Source organism: Chlorocebus sabaeus, chromosome 19, assembly GCF_047675955.1.
Source record: "Chlorocebus sabaeus isolate Y175 chromosome 19, mChlSab1.0.hap1, whole genome shotgun sequence".
Lineage (NCBI taxonomy): Eukaryota > Metazoa > Chordata > Mammalia > Primates > Cercopithecidae > Chlorocebus > Chlorocebus sabaeus.
In genome coordinates this window covers 17,422,716-17,438,316 of record NC_132922.1, presented here as the reverse complement: position 1 = coordinate 17,438,316, position 15,601 = coordinate 17,422,716, and the positions used below count along the sequence as shown (strand labels likewise).

Below are 15,601 nucleotides of genomic sequence, written 5' to 3'. Positions count from 1 at the left end.
GCAATAATGTTTGGATAGAGACTGGGGAATGCCCCAGGCTGACTGGAAGCTCCAGAGTCCTGCTGGTCTCATAAAGCCCTATCCAGTGAGCTCACACATGCAGACATGCGGTGTCTTCCCTACCCTCGCTGGCATATGAAAAATGAAGTCTCCTTCCCCTCTGGCCTCCTAGGCAGGAGCCCTGTGTTATCCATCCTGAGCCTCCTGGAGAGGAAACTGCATGATGACAAGTGGCCCCACTCATTCAGGGACTGAGACAAATTACAGATCCTCCCTCTCAGCAGTGCTTCCTGGGGCCTGCGGTGGACTCAGTGATGGATGCTCCTTGGATTTCTGCAAGCCATGGTGCCCAGGATATGCATTCTCCATTTCAAAATCCAACCCTGACTTGTCTGGGGAGGTTTTACCTTTTCTGGGCTCTTCTCCAAGCTCTTGCACCAGGCCATACTTATTAACTAGCTGCTGACAGGTGGCGCCGGGAGGTGAATTATGGGCCTTCGTGGCAGAAGATGGCTGAATAAACTATCCTCACTGGACACGGGCACACAATCGCTAGCTTTGGGGGACATGCTCAAGTCACGGTGACCTGACTTGAAATATGAGGCTGGTGGACGATTTCCCCCTCAGGTTTAAAACAGCTACCTGGGTATTATTTTTTTCTTAAACTCATTCATTATACTCTATCTCATGTTCGAAAAAGGAAATCAGTTTCTAGCTGCTTGGGAAATACTGAATAATAATGCTTTAAAAAATAGGAAAGTAATCATGCAGGGTTTCTTGTTTCCTCCGTATTATGAAACTTTGCAGGCATTCGACGAACCAGGAAATTGCACTTGGAACAAAAACATGCAGAGTGAGCTGGCTCTTTGGATGAAAAGGAAAGGGTGAAATGCAGAAAACTCAGAGAAATCATCTTCGTGCTTGAAGACAGCTATCAGTGCCACAGGAAGATGAAAATTTAAATGAGTGATTCTGGTAGACTCAAAGTCAAAGACTGGAGCCCTCTGACTTTCCTAGGACGTCAACATGAGGAATGGGTTTTTACAAAATGAGTATTTGTTGGCTGGGTGCAGAGACTCATGCCTGTAATCCCAGCACTTTGGGAGGCCGAGGCGGGCGGATCATCTGAGGTCAGGAGTTCGAAACCAGCCTGGCCAACGTGGAGAAACCCTGTCTCTACTAAAAGTATAAAAATTAGCCTGGTGTGGTGCCGCACGCCTGTAATCCCAGCTACTTGGGAGGCTGAGGCAGGAGAATTGCTTGAACCCACGAGATGGAGGTTGCTGTGAGCCGAGATTGCACCACTGCATCCCAGCCTGGGTGACTGCGAGACTCCATCTCAAAAGTAAAATAAAATAATAAAAATAAATAAAAATGAATATTTGCTAACAGTTTGGTGGAGTTTCTGAGGCTGTCTGCATAGCAAGGTGGTTTCCTGGCAGTTTATCCTTTCTATTTAAGTGCATTTCCCTTGAGTAAAGGGACACTAGTGCAGCATCTAAGTAAAAGGCTTAGATTAAAGGTTAGACTTGGGGCTGGGCACGGTGGCTCACGCCTGTAATCCCAGCACTTTGGGAGGCCGAGGCGGGCAGATCACGAGGTCAGGAGATCGAGACCATCCTGGCTAACACGGTGAAACTCCGTCTCTACTAAAAATACAGAACAAACAAACAAACAAAAAAATAGCCGGGCGTGGTGGTAGGCGCCTGTAGTCCCAGCTACTCAGGAGGCTGAGGCAGGAGAATGGCATGAACCTGGGACACGGAGCTTGTTGTGAGCCGAGATCGTGCCACTGCTCTCCAGCCTGGGCGACAGAGCAAGACTTCATCTCAAAAAAAAAAAAAAAAAAAAAAAAAAAAAAAGAAAAGTTAGATTCTATTTGCCAGCAAGGCAAGTGAAATCTTGCCTGGGAAATATGCTGTGGCATTCTGGGGTCCCAGAGAGCAGGCCCTATGCACTCCACCTGGCGATGAAGAGGTCATCAACATCTCCTTATAAGTCTGCATCAGTAGACTCTAAGCTCTATGAGGGCAAGTGTTGCGTCCTTCGTCTATTTCTGTCATCCTTTTTCTGAACTTGGCTCCTGGTGTACACAGTACTCAGTGCGAGTCTGCTGAACAAACGAATGAACAAAGGGAAGGCACTAAAGAGTTGAGCTGCTGTCTCAGACTGGCAAGGATAAGGCAGCTGTATCAGAGCATACACCAGCGCACTCAGGAAGAGCTGTACCTTCGGACCTGGCCACTCACCTGGTCAGCTAAGGATGTAGAGAGCATGCCCATGAGCTCCCTCTCTGCAGTCAGCCTCCACATCTGCTCCCATTTCATCTTCCGCAGCTTATCCAGAAGTAACAGGATCACCCCTGGGCAACAGCACAGGATAAAAGAGAAAATTAAAACATAAGAAAGTAAGGTGGAGAGCTAGGCACACCTACTCACAGCACAGCCACAGTCTCTCGGGGATGACTGTCTTATGCAGACAAGAGGCCTATGCACTGCTGCAGATGAATCTTACTGGTCATACAGGCCTCAAAGGACTGTTGTAAGGAGTACGTGAGGAGGGCAGGGAGAGCCTAGCATTGTCTGGAGATGGGCAGTGGTGGTGGCTGCACAACAGTGTGAATGGACTTCATGCCACTCAACTATATGTGTAAACATGGTTAACATGGTAAACTTTTGTTATGTATATTTCACCACAATAATGAAAAAAAGATTCTAGCTCTGCACTGGATGCAGAGCACATTCTTTATAGATATTAGGTTCTCCTGTGTTTTTCCCCAGAGATATGACCACCTACTAGGTTGAGCTGACAGGTGGAATTTGTACGATGTATACCATTTATCTGTACACACAAAAAGCAGCTCCTCTGTGACTTTATTCTGGGTATGGCTTTGCCAATTTGTTTGATGATTACTGACAAGCCACATGGGCCTGTCTCAGTCTTCCTGATTTCAAGGGGGTCTTTATGGTCCACCCACACTGGGTCTTTAAGGTGAGCTCCAGAAGCCTGTAAGCTCATAAGAAATGAATAATAAGAGGTGGTTCCTCTTTCTTGATACATTTTCTTGGTTATTTTCTGTGGGAGGGACCTGGGTGAATGGAGGGTTGTTTAGGGAGGGAAATTCCCATTGTTTATACCCTTTTGTATTTTTTAAAATGCTAAAACAACAGTGGGGTGCAGTAGTGGCTCTTGCCTGTAAACCCAGCGCTTTGGGAGGGCAGGAGGGTGGATCACCTGAGGTCAGATTAGCCCGGCCAACATGGTGAAACCCGTCTCTACTAAAAATACAAAATTAGCTGAGTGTGGTGGTGCATGCCTATGATCCCAGCTACTTGGGAGGCTGAGGCAGGAGAATTGCTTGAACCTGGGAGGCGGAGGTTGCAGTGAGCTGAGATCGTGCCACTGAATTCCACCAGCCTGGGCGACAGAGCAGCTAAATGTAATATTCAGGCAAAAAAATAAATACATCAGTTAAAATCTAAAAAGGAAAAATACATTTAGGCTTAGCTGAATGGCTGAGAAGCAACTATCTACCATCAGGTCAGTTAGAGCAAGCAGAAGAAGCCCAGAGCATAGAACACAGAAAGCCAAGAGAATTTCCCTGCAGGCCACTGCAGTCAATTTGGTGGGGGGAACTGTAGCACGCACGGGCCCCCAAATCAGTCCTCTTCAGGATGCTTAGCTCAGCAGAATGGTCAGTCGGGAAGACTCAAGGCAGTTGAAATATGATCTTAGTTGAAAACTAGTACCTGCATTTCCAAGACTCAAGGAAAGAAACGGATTTCCCCAAATCACATACACATGCCAACTCTAAGCCTTTTTACTTATTCCAGTGGCACATATTTGGAGAAAAGACATATTCACCATTTAGTGAAAGGTGGTTGGCCAGGTAGAGTTGAAACAAACAAACAAAAAATAGTGTCTATATGGTTATGGGAAGAATGGGCTAATACCCAGAGATCTGAACTTGTAAGTCTGATGGGCAAATTATATCTGCTGCATAGGTCCTTTGTGATTTGTTAGGTTTACATGACATATCATTTCCCCTAATGCTCCTCCAGATCTCTGTAAGATAGATTTCGATGTCCTTATTTTATAGGTGAGGAAACTGAGGGGGCTAAATCACATACTTGTGAATTCACAGTTCAAAAGTAGCTATGTCAGATTCAAACTCGGATCTGCCTGATTCCAAAGCCAGGGCTTCTTCCACTCAACCACATAGACTACAGCTCCAGCAATGTCACTTTGGGACCATGGGACTCAGGTCAAGACTTGTCTTTCATTGACTCTCAGTTTCTACAAGTGTTGAATGAGAAAAATGCTACTTGCCCTGCACAGCTCAGAAAACTGTCAAGCACTCTTGTAGTAGGCTGGTAATATTTAACCATCAGCTCTCTGGGGGAAGCAAAGGGCCAGATTTGTAGCATTTGCCAATTGCCAAGGTGTAAACACTCCCGTCATGGCTAATTTCAAGCTAGCAATGTGATGTCACTGAACACCGAGTTGGGGAGGAAGGTATACAGTGGAAATTGTTCACCATAAATGTCTTATCTGATTGTTTTACTCAGATAAACAATGGGGAGAGGGCTAGAAAGAAAAGAAACATTTAGAAAGTTACAAACCAAGAGAATATATTTATGTAAGTCACTGGTGACTAAGAAAATATATTCCAGTCAAAAATACGAATGAAGCTTGGCATGGTGGCTCACACCTGTGATCCCAGCACTTTGGGAGGCCAAGTCGGGTAGATCACTTGAGGTCAGGAGTTCAAGACCAGCCTGGCCAACATGGTGAAACCCTGTCTCTACTAAAAATACAACAAAATTTGCTAGGGATTGTGGTGTGTGCTTGTAATCGCAGCTACTCAGGAGGCTGAGGCAGGAGAATTGCTTGAACCCAGGAGGCAGAGGGTGCAGTGAACCAAGATTGCGCCACTGTACTCCAGCCTGGGTAACACAGCAAGACTCCATCTCAAAAAAAGAAAAAAAAAAAGAAAAAAAAAAAAAAAGGGCGGGCGGGCATGGTGGCTCACACCTGTAATCCCAGCACTTTGAGAGGCCAAGGTACGTGGATCACTTGAAGTCAGGAGTCCAAGACCAGCCCTGCCAACATGGCGAAACCCCATCTCTACTAAAAATACAAAAAAAACTAGCCGGGTGTGGTGGCACACGCCTGTAGTCCCAGCTACTCGTGAGGCCGAGGAATAAGAATAGCTTGAACCCAGGAGATGGAGGATGCAGTGAGCTGAGATTGCACCACTCTCCTCCAGTGTGGGTAACAGAGTGAGACTCTGTCTCAAGAAAAAAAAAAAAGAAAGAGAATATCATTAATCTTATTACAAAAATGAATTATAATTAGGTTGGATAGATGCTCCAATGAACTAAAAAAATGAGGGGGGATGGTGGGAAGCTAGAAACAAGCATGAAATACATTAATGCACATTTTGAAGCCTCTAGAGAGGTCCAGGATAAATCTATGAGTCTCTGGAGACCAAGCTGAGAACTGATGTTTTTAAATGGTGTGAAACTTGGCAAGTCCTAAGTGGCAGATGTGATTTGCCAGGTTGCTTGAAAAGTGTCCTGTCTAAAAAACAGATTGCTGAATGCAGAAATGCAGGATCATTCTCCCTGTTAGCCAGTCTTTTCTTTTGTGTGACTTTCATTTTTAAGATTATGAACTACTTCAAAATAACAGGAAAGCACAGAAACTAATGTAATGAATACCCACCACCTAGATATAATGGATCCTAGAATACATTGCCACCTTTACTATTAAAAAATTAAAGCATTACAGATAAATCTAAAGTTCATCTCATTCTATCTCCTCTCTTCCTCAAAGGCAGACAGTATTCTGAGGGATCTGTGTTTTATTTCTAGGCTTGTTTTTACATTTTTATCCTCTATGCATATAATAACAACACATGGTATTTTTAGTGTGTTTTGGATTGCGTATTTCCTCTTCTAACTTGCCGTTTCACCCACTGTTAGGTCTTTAAGATTTAACCATGTTAGTATTTCCTATGTAGTTTAGTCACTGTAACCATATCATCCATTTTATACATATGCCACAATTTATCCATTCCTCTCCTGAAGCACATTTTGGTTGTTTACTATGTTTTTGCCATTATAAATAATGCTGCAATAAATATCCTAATCTTGACTGATGTCTCGAGAGCTTAGCTAGGTACAGCTTCCAAAGGTGGACCGGGATTGCTGTGTTGAAGGCGCTCCTTGTCTGGAGACATCTTCAACTACTCAGTCTTCCTTTTCTCTTACAGTCAGTCATTACTGAGTCCACAGATTCTAAATTTAAAATGCCTTTCACATTTCTTTTATTCATTCATTCATTCAACAGTTATTTATTGAGTAGCTACTATGTGTGAATTTGTAGAAATAGCCTTGTACTTATTTTGCTTCCCGACTTTCACCAATCTCATGGGCTTTTTTATTTATATTTTTTTAGACAGAGTCTTGCTCTGTTGCCCAGGCTAGAGTGCAGTGGCGCGACCTTGGCTCACTGTAACCTCCGCCTCTCGGGATCAAGTGATTCTCCTGCCTCAGCCTGCCAAGTAGCTGGGATTACAGGCACCAGCCGCCATGCCTGGCTAATTTTTTTTTGTATTTTTAGTAGAGACGGGGTTTCGCCATGTTGGCCAGGCTGTTCTCAAACTCCTGAACTCAGGTGATCCACCCACCTTGGCCTCCCAAAATGCTGGGATTACAGTTGTGAGCCACTGTGCCTGGCCAATCTCATGGGCTTTATTCAACATATTAGCTCAGCATATATTTAGTGGAGGTATAACATTCATTCTTTGCCAGGCCCTTTTGTAGAAACACACATAAGACACGTACATCATTAGGATTCAACGTGATGACTGCAAACACTGAGAACACGCAGTACTTATGAAGAGAGCTCAAAGGAGGGAGGCCTGAGTGGCCTGGGCTAGGACTTGGTCAGGCAGTTGGGGAAGCTGTCTGAGGAAACACCATGGCCAAAGCATGGAGGTAGGAGATGCATGATAAGAGTGGGCTACACAAGAACTAGAGTGTATCATGGCCAGACGGTTTCAATAGCAGGCTCAGGCAAATGCCAGGACAGAAGCCTGAACACACGAGCAGGCAATAAATCAGGAAGAGGGTCGCATCTATGCAACACAGGTGCATTCCAACCATGCTTATGACATTTCCTACAGAGAAAATACTATTCGTAAAACCTACTGGGAGTTAAGGGGCTTATGGCTGGAAAGGCTGATCCAAGGGTTTCAGAGGCCCCAGGCCCTACCAAAGTGTCCCCAAGGCTGAGGAGATCATTTTGTTGGCACTTGTCACTCATGTGTGACACACTGCTTGGGAAGCCCTACCGAGGACAACTAAGAGCCAGAGAAGGATGTGGGGCAAGAGAGTGACTGCAACAGAATGTTTTAGAAAAGCCAAACTAGCTGGGCGTGGTAGGTCACGCCTGTAATCCCAGCACTTGGGGAGGCTGAGGCTGGCAGATCACCCGAGGTCAGGAGTTTGAGACCAGCCTGGCCAACATGGTAAAACCCCGTCTCTACTAAAAATACAAAAATGAGCCGGATGTGGTGGTGCGTGCCTGTAGTCCCAGTTACTTGGGAGGCTGAGGCAGGAGAATCACTTGAACCTGGGAGGCGGAGGTTGCAGTGAGCCGAGATTGCACTACTGCACTCCAGCCTGGGTGACAGAGCGAGACTCAGTCTCAAAAAAAAAAAAAAAAAAAAAGGAAAAATCCAGGCTAAAATGTTGCTGTCATTTATCCTGTCATTTCACAAGATCAAAGGCCTCCAGTATTTCAGGGTGGTCTTCAGAACAAGCTATAACCCCTTGGTTGGGGCCAGACGATCTGGTTCTCGGCATAATTTAATTTTCTTTCATCAAACCACTTCTTCCAGGAAAACTGGCACAATGGCACTCTGCCATAAAACCACCACAACCTCTGCCTCTGTGAACTTGATGAGCTGATTCTCAGGCTGCTTTTCTCCTTGGAATTCCAGAAAGTTTACTAAATATGCCACTCTCTGTACCCCGATTCAAGCAAGAATCAGAATCCAAAACAAACACAAACGTTCATGAGCAAACATGTCACAAAGCTTATGAATTTCACTCTCAGCTTCCCAAGCCGCCTCTAATCTCACAACATTCTTAGAAAGGGGGCTGGTTACACATTCCTACTGAGTTTGCCTCGATGTGGGAAGCGAGGTGCTGAGGACAGAGGTGATGTTTCCAGTGTCACAGTGCTGGCAAATGCTTCCTACTGCCCTGTTTACCTTACAACATTAGAACTGATAAAGACCCTGTGCTTCCTGTGCCAGCAGAACCCATGGATGGCTCTTCTTTGTACCTCGACATTTTTAAAGACCATGCTTCTTCCTCTTAAACATGAATGTCACATGTGTGTTTGGCTGACATAGGCTCATGTGGGAATCAGGGCTCCCAGACACAACAGCTGGGCCACAGGCAAGCTGCCTTTGGCATGCCAAACCAGAGGGGACACTGTCTGCCTTTGTTGTGTGTGTGTGTGTTTTTTTTTTTTTTTTTTTTTGAGACAGAGTCTTACTCTGTTGCCCAGGCTGGAGTGCAGTGAGTGGCACGATCTCAGCTCACTGCAACCTCTGCCTTCCAGGTTTAAGCCATTCTTGTGACTCAGCCTCCTGAGTAACTGGGACCACAGGTGCCCGCCGCCATGCCTGGCCAATGTTTTTTGTATTTTTAATAGAGATGGGGTTTCACCATGTTAGCCAGGCTGGTCTCGAACTCCTGAACTCAAGTGATCCGCCCACCTCGGCCTCCCAAAGTGCTGGGAACACAGGTGTAAGCCACCATGCCCAGCTGACTCTGTCTACTTTTAATCACAGGTCCTGCATTCAGAAGGTATTTCGTCTATGATTCCTTTCAGAAATTTTTTTATTTGAGCACCTGCTTTGGTTCTATTCATTAGTTAACTGGGGACTTGGAAGTTTTTAAAATACAGTCCTTGTTCTCAGGGAGCAAGGCCTGATAGGGAAGGGAGATAGGTAATCACAAAAACACAACGCACTGTGAAAAATGGGAGGTGGGGAAGAACTATGGGAGCTGGGGTCCAGGGAAACTGACTGTGTCCCAAGGGAAGCATTAGGGAAGGGCATCTTGAAATGATGTCTACACTGAAACTTAAGGATAAAAAAGGTTATATAAGTGAGACACAGGAAGAACAAAGGTCAAATCAGACAGGCTTCTCTCTCTAGGACACTGATTTCAAAGGAATGGGTTGCTGAATATCTAGCAGGTAGCAAATACTGTCCACTACATTTGAACTGCAGACCTCAAAAGGTAATGACCCACGTCCCCCCTCTTCTCCCCAAAAACAAAAGTTTAGAAAGGCTGCATAAAGTTGTCTAGCATGGGTGAAAACATTTGTGTTTGCTCATAAATCTATAATTAACCGCAGGTTCTTTCTTTCTTTTTTTTTTTTTTGGGACAGAGTCTTGCACTGTCTCTCGGGCTGGAGGACAGTGGTGTGAACTCGGTTCACTGCAACTTCTGCCTCCCAGGTTCTAGCGATTCTCCTGCCTCAGCTTCCCGAGTCGCTGGGATTACAGGTGCCCACCACCACACCCAGCTAATTTTTTATATTTTTAGTAGAGACAGGGTTTCACTATGTTGGCCAAGCTGCTCTCGAACTCCTGACCTCATGATCCACCTGCCTTGGCCTCCCCAAGTGCTGGGATTACAGGCGTGAGCCACTGTGCCCAGTCTACCACAGGTTATTCCTGTAACTGATATCCTCACATCCTCAGAGTGACATAGCAGAATGAATTCTGGGAACACAGGCTTATTATTATTATTATTTTTTGTAGCTATCTCAGAAGGGGAAGGAGTTGCATATAAAGAAAAAACTGCAGTGGACCTGGAAAACACACTCCTGGCTCTGAGTGCTGATATCACTTAGTATCAATATGATTCTTGAAAAAAGTCACTGTGTTTCCAAATCTCAGATCTTTATTTGTAATATAGTGACAATCCCACATTAACTCCAAGGTGATTATGAGGAACAAAAAACAAAATGGGGGCCAGGCGCGGTGGCTCACGCCTATAATCCCAGCACTTTGGGAGGCGGAGAAGGGTGGATCACCTGAGGTCAGGAGTTCGAGACCAGCCTGGCCAACATGGTGAAACCCCATCTCTACTAAAAATACAAAAATTAGCCAGACGTGGTGGTGGGTGCCTGTAATCCCAGTTACTTAGGAGGCTGAGGCAGGAGAATTGCTTGAACCTGGGAGGCGGAGGTTGTGGTGAGCCGAGATCACCCCATTGTACTCCAGCCTGGGCAACAAGAGCGAGACTCCGTCTTAAAAACAACGGGCCGGGCGCAGTGGCTCACGCCTGTAACCCCAGCATTTTGGGAGGCCGAGGCGGGCGGATCACGAGGTCAGGAGATCGAGACCATCCTGGCTAACACAGTGAAACCCCATCTCTACTAAAAAAAATATAAAAAATTAGTCGGGTGTGGTGGCAGGTACCTGTAGTCCCAGCTACTCGGGAGGCTGAGGTAGGAGAATAGCGTGAACCTGGGAGGCAGAGCTTGCAGTGAGCTGAGATCCCACCACTGCACTCCAGCCTGGGCGATAGAGCAAGACTCTGTCTCAAAAAAAAAAAAAAAAAAAAAAAAAAAAACCCCAACAAAAACAAGAAAAATAGCATCTTTAAATTATCTGGTACAGCAGAAGAGTATCCATCAGTGCTGTAGTGGGAATTATTAATGGATAATTAATGTCCACACCTAGTAAATCATTTCTCTCTATAATCCACTGATTATTCTAATAATCTTTAAAATTTCCATCAGTGTGGAATGTACTGGACAACTTGAAATATTTGCAATATTTGGAAATAATTCCAGGCCCATAGCCTTCTCAGTGTTCTGAAAATAGTTGACTTACAGTGTCACAGCCTGCATGCTTAGGAGATCTCTTGAGGTTATTCGAAGTGGCAGCTAAGAGATACATCCACAGGAAGGAAACAAATAATAAAGGAAAGAAAATCCACTGTATGGAAAATTATGTGCATAAATTGTATTAAGCAGCTAAGGAGTCTGTTTAGGATGTTAAATATAATCATCATATTGATATGAGCTTATAAGACTATCTGCCAGTTTCTTCAAAGGTTAAGAGTTTGCACCCAGGTCATAAAAGACTTGAGTAACAACATTTCCAAGAGAAACAGAACTCTATTTATTGACCTTGCTCCTATGGGGCTGTGGAAATATCCTAATTAATGGTTGTAAAGGGCTTTCAAAATATGAAGTGGTATATAAAAGCTTAATAAATGACAGTTACAGAAACTATACATTTCCTCATTAAGGTGCCTAATTATCCCTCACTGAACTTGCATAATTCCTACTGGATTTCATATAAATTATGTGCATGCGTGCAAAATAGAAACAGGATTTTTAAGTGAATACTGCTTCAAGTTATGAAAATGGCTCCGTTTGAAACTGGACCCTTTTAAGCTGAAACAAAACGGATTCGGCTTTGGAATGCATGCCCCAGATCAGACTTTTGACCCTGCTTTTCTGCTGTCAGGAGGAAGGTGGTGCCCAAAAGCTTGACTTTGACTTTTGCCTGGCATTTGTTGCCGCCTGATCCTCCCATTCCCATCCTTGTCGTCGGGGTCTGGGAGCTTGGAGCAAGCCCCTTGCCCCTGAGTGCTCTGCGCAGAGGCAATGTGCCTTAAATTTGACAAGCACTGTCAAGGGAGCTGGCTGGGATGCATGTGACCCGCAGCGCTTTACCTACAGCTGTTGTGCTGGGAGCATAGAGACCAACGCTAAGTAAATAAATGAATAAATAAATTAAAAATCAAAGGATCCTCTCGTGAACATCTGGTCAAGTGGTAGGGCTTTTCATGTGTGGATCAGAGGGCAATGTTTTCTTTTTAGCAATAGCTCAGTAATCAAGATGGCAGGGAAAGAAAAGGTGGTATCTGCGCAGAGAGGAAAGCGAGAATAATGCTTTTTTGTGAGCTAGACATTATTTTTTGCCAGTGCAATTGCAAAAAAAAAAAAAAAAGAGAACAAGCTAAAAATGGTGACGATGATGATAATACCTACCATTTATCAAGCAACTGCTGTATACTAGAGAGAAGGAACTTAACTTAGATGACCTCTGATTTTTTATTTATTTATTTTTTTGAGACAGAATCTTACTCTGTCACCCAGGCTGGAGTGCAATGGCACAATCTTGGCTCACCGCAACTTCTGCCTCCCGGGTTCAAGCGATTTCTCCTGCCTCAGCCTCCTGAGTAGCTGGGATTACAGGCACATGCCACCACGCCCGGCTAATTTTTTGTATTTTTAGTAGAGATGGGGTTTCAGCATATTGGCCAGGCTGGTCTCGAACTCCTGACCTCATGATCCACCTGCCTTGGCCTCCCAAAGTCCTGGGATTACAGGCGTCAGCCACCGCACCCAGCCAGATGACCTCTGATTCTTATGACAAACTTGCAAAGTAGATGGAATTATCTCCATTTTACAGATGAAGAAACTAAAGCTTCCATATAGCTAATGTGTGGCAAAATTAATTTCACTCTTTGATTTGTGGTCTCAACCATACCATGTTGCCTCCTGAGATGTGTGTGTGTGTGTGTGTGTGTGTGTGTGGTGTGTGTGTCTACGTACATGATCATAACTAAATATGGTGAGGCTTTGATGAATCAGGGGTCTAAAACCAAAACAAAAGAGTAACTCCTGGAGGAGCAGTAAGTAAATGTTTGAAGGGCTTTGAGAAGACCACAGGTTATAACCAGACTGCCTCTGTAAAAACCTGGGAGGATCCCAATCATTATAAAAGGCCAGAAAAGGGCTGGGCGCGGTGGCTCAGGCCTGTAATCCCAGCACTTTGGGAGGCCAAGGCGGGTGGACCACGAGGTCAGGAGATTGAGACCAACCCGGCTAACACATGGTGAAACTCCGTCACTACTAAAAATACAAAACAATTAGCTGGGCGTGGTGGCAGGCGCCTGTAGTCCCAGCTACTTGGGAGGCTGAGGCAGGAGAATGGTGTGAACCCGGGAGGCGGAGGTGGCAGTAAGCTGAGATCGCACCACTGCACTCCAGTCTGGGCGACAGAGTAAGACTCTGTCTCAAAAAAAAAAAAAAAAAAAAAAAAGCCAGGAAAACTAGGGCTTCCCTGAAGACAGTCCTGTGTGAAAAGGAAGCTGTAGGCCTAGGGTAGGGCCTGATCAAGATTAGTGATAGTGGGTAACCGGATGGAGCCAAGATATATTCAACTCGGGACACTGCGTCAGCGCTAACTTATGTCAGCTTTCTCTCCTGCGTGTTAGGGAGACTCCCTTCTTTCCGCATCTGAAACTACCCAAGTAACTTCACAGCATGTGCAGGACTACTTCTTGCAGGCAAGAACTCTTTAAAACTTTTTCAGCAAAGAGGAATGCCTTAAGCTTGCATTATGAAAACTTACTGTTTAAGAAAAGGTTCTGCCACTATTCCCTCCCTGGCCCATTTTCATTCTTTAGCCCCGCTACAAGAATGTAGCTAGAATTGGGTTGGTCAATTCAGACCACATGCTTCCTTGGCTCAGGAGGAGAAAGTAGGACCCAAAGTTCCTGGATGACTCCTTTGAATGAGGTTCAGAGCAAGTTTCAGATTAAACCTGTTATTCCTAAACTCAGTGCTTCTCACAGCGTCTGATGTAGCATTCTGTAGGATGCTAGTAAATGTTGTGGAAGCAGGGCGAAATAAGTTAAATAAGTGTAGGATATTATTTATTAGGGTTAAATCAAGTTAAACAGGGTTTGATATATCAATGTGCACAGTGAATCTCAAAGGTGGTTATGGCTTCCAACATTGTCAGAATGATTTGCCCCTTTCCCCCCAGGAATCTAATAGGATATTGCTTGTCCCTTCAGTTTGAGTCCTCACTGGCTTCTGTCTGCACTTCTTCGCCTCTCCACCTGTCATGCAAGAGCCACTATGTGAAAATGAAGATTAGATCCTTAGTCCTTCAGTGGTTTTTGAGGCTCTGCTGGTTTGAATCAGAGAAATCCTAAGTGGACCCAGTACAGCTGCTCAGCAGGAGGCTCTGGGGAGTGCGAGGACTCTCATCTCCGAAATGCTGATGAAAATCATCCTCACAATCACGACCTTCCTCCCTTCTGCTTTGAAGCACTAGAGTTCTCTTCTTATTCATAATCCGACAGAAAGTAAGTTTATTAAAAACCACTTAATTTAAAATCCCCTGCTGATTTTACCTGGGACTCACTTTTGATCATATAAATGAAAAGGTTCTGTAATTCAGCTTTTGCTTTTTAAATTATTTCTTCCTGAAAGCTTTTTGAGAGAGAGAAAGAGAAAGAGACAGAGTGAGAGATAGAGTGAGATTGAGTGTGTGTGTGTGTGTGTGTGTGTGTGAGAGAGAGAGAGAGAGAGAGAGAGAGAGATAGGGAAGGAGGGAGGGGTGGGAGAGAAAGTGGAAATCTTTCCATCTCAAACCTTCCCTAACTTGCTTGGGTTTTTCTCAAGTGTGAATGGAATGGAGTGTGGTCATCCACTCACTCATTCATTCAATAAATACATATTTTAGCAACTTCTACAGGCCAGGCACAAGGTACACAGAGACAAAGAACACAGTGGTCCCTGCTTGAGGGAGCACGGAGGTGTTATAGGTGCTCAAACAGAGGTATGTTCTAGGCAGACAGGGTGTGGTTGGATCTCATGTTGCGGGAAGTGGTCCTTTTAGACAACACTTCACCTTTCCTCTTCATCTCACTGGACAGAAATCATCTGGCCAAGGTTGCGATAGAAACAAGAACACAAAGGGTTTGGTGGCTGGCAAATACTTTCAACAAAAACTTGCAGAGTACTTTTGTTTTTTACTTTTATAAACAAACTTTTTATTAGAGTGGAATGTACATTCAGAAAAGTGCATAGATCCTAACTGTATAGCTTAATGAATGTTCACAAACTGAATAACTAGAACCCAGACCAAGAAACAGAGTATTACTAGACCAGAATCCTCCTTACAGCCAAAAACATACCCACTATCTTGCCATCATCTCTCCTTCTTTTTTTTTGAGATGGAGTTTTGCTTTTGTTGCCCAGGCTGGAGTACAATGGTGTGATCTCTTCTCACCGCAACCTCCGCCTTCTGGGTTCAAGCAATTCTCCTGCCTCAGCCTCCCGAGTAGCTAGGATAACAGGCATGTGCCACTATGCCCGGCTAATTTTGTATTTTTAGTAGAGACGGGGTTTCTCCATGTTGATCAGGCTGCTCTCAAACTCCCGACCTCAGGTGATCCGCCTGCCTCAGCCTCCCAAAGTGCTGGAATTACAGGTGTGAGCCACCGCGCCTGGCCTTGTCTCGCCTTCTTACACAATAGCATAGTTTTATCCATTTCTGAGCTTTATATGCTTTGGATCATACCGTACATGCCCTTTGTATGAATATTACGTTTGTGAAATCCATCCATCCTATGCATGCTGTTGTCATTTGTTCGTCTTAATGCTGTATAATAATCTATGACGTGAATATCTTACTCTACCCATTGTGTCACTGATGGACATTTGGGCTGTTATAAACATTCTGGAACAT

General features: G+C 44.6%; 1 protein-coding gene across 6 annotated transcripts in view; it reads right to left on the bottom strand.

Moving 5' to 3' along the window:
• The window catches only part of LARGE1 (LARGE xylosyl- and glucuronyltransferase 1), a 629,905-nt gene that overhangs the window by 101,757 nt on the left and 512,547 nt on the right, over positions 1-15,601 (bottom strand). For all 6 annotated transcript variants that reach the window (XM_038007533.2, XM_007975582.3, XM_073006774.1 and 3 more), the window contains exon 8: positions 2,250-2,362. In XM_038007533.2, coding sequence (XP_037863461.1) covers positions 2,250-2,362 — 113 coding nt within the window. The remainder of the gene's footprint in view (positions 1-2,249; positions 2,363-15,601) is intronic.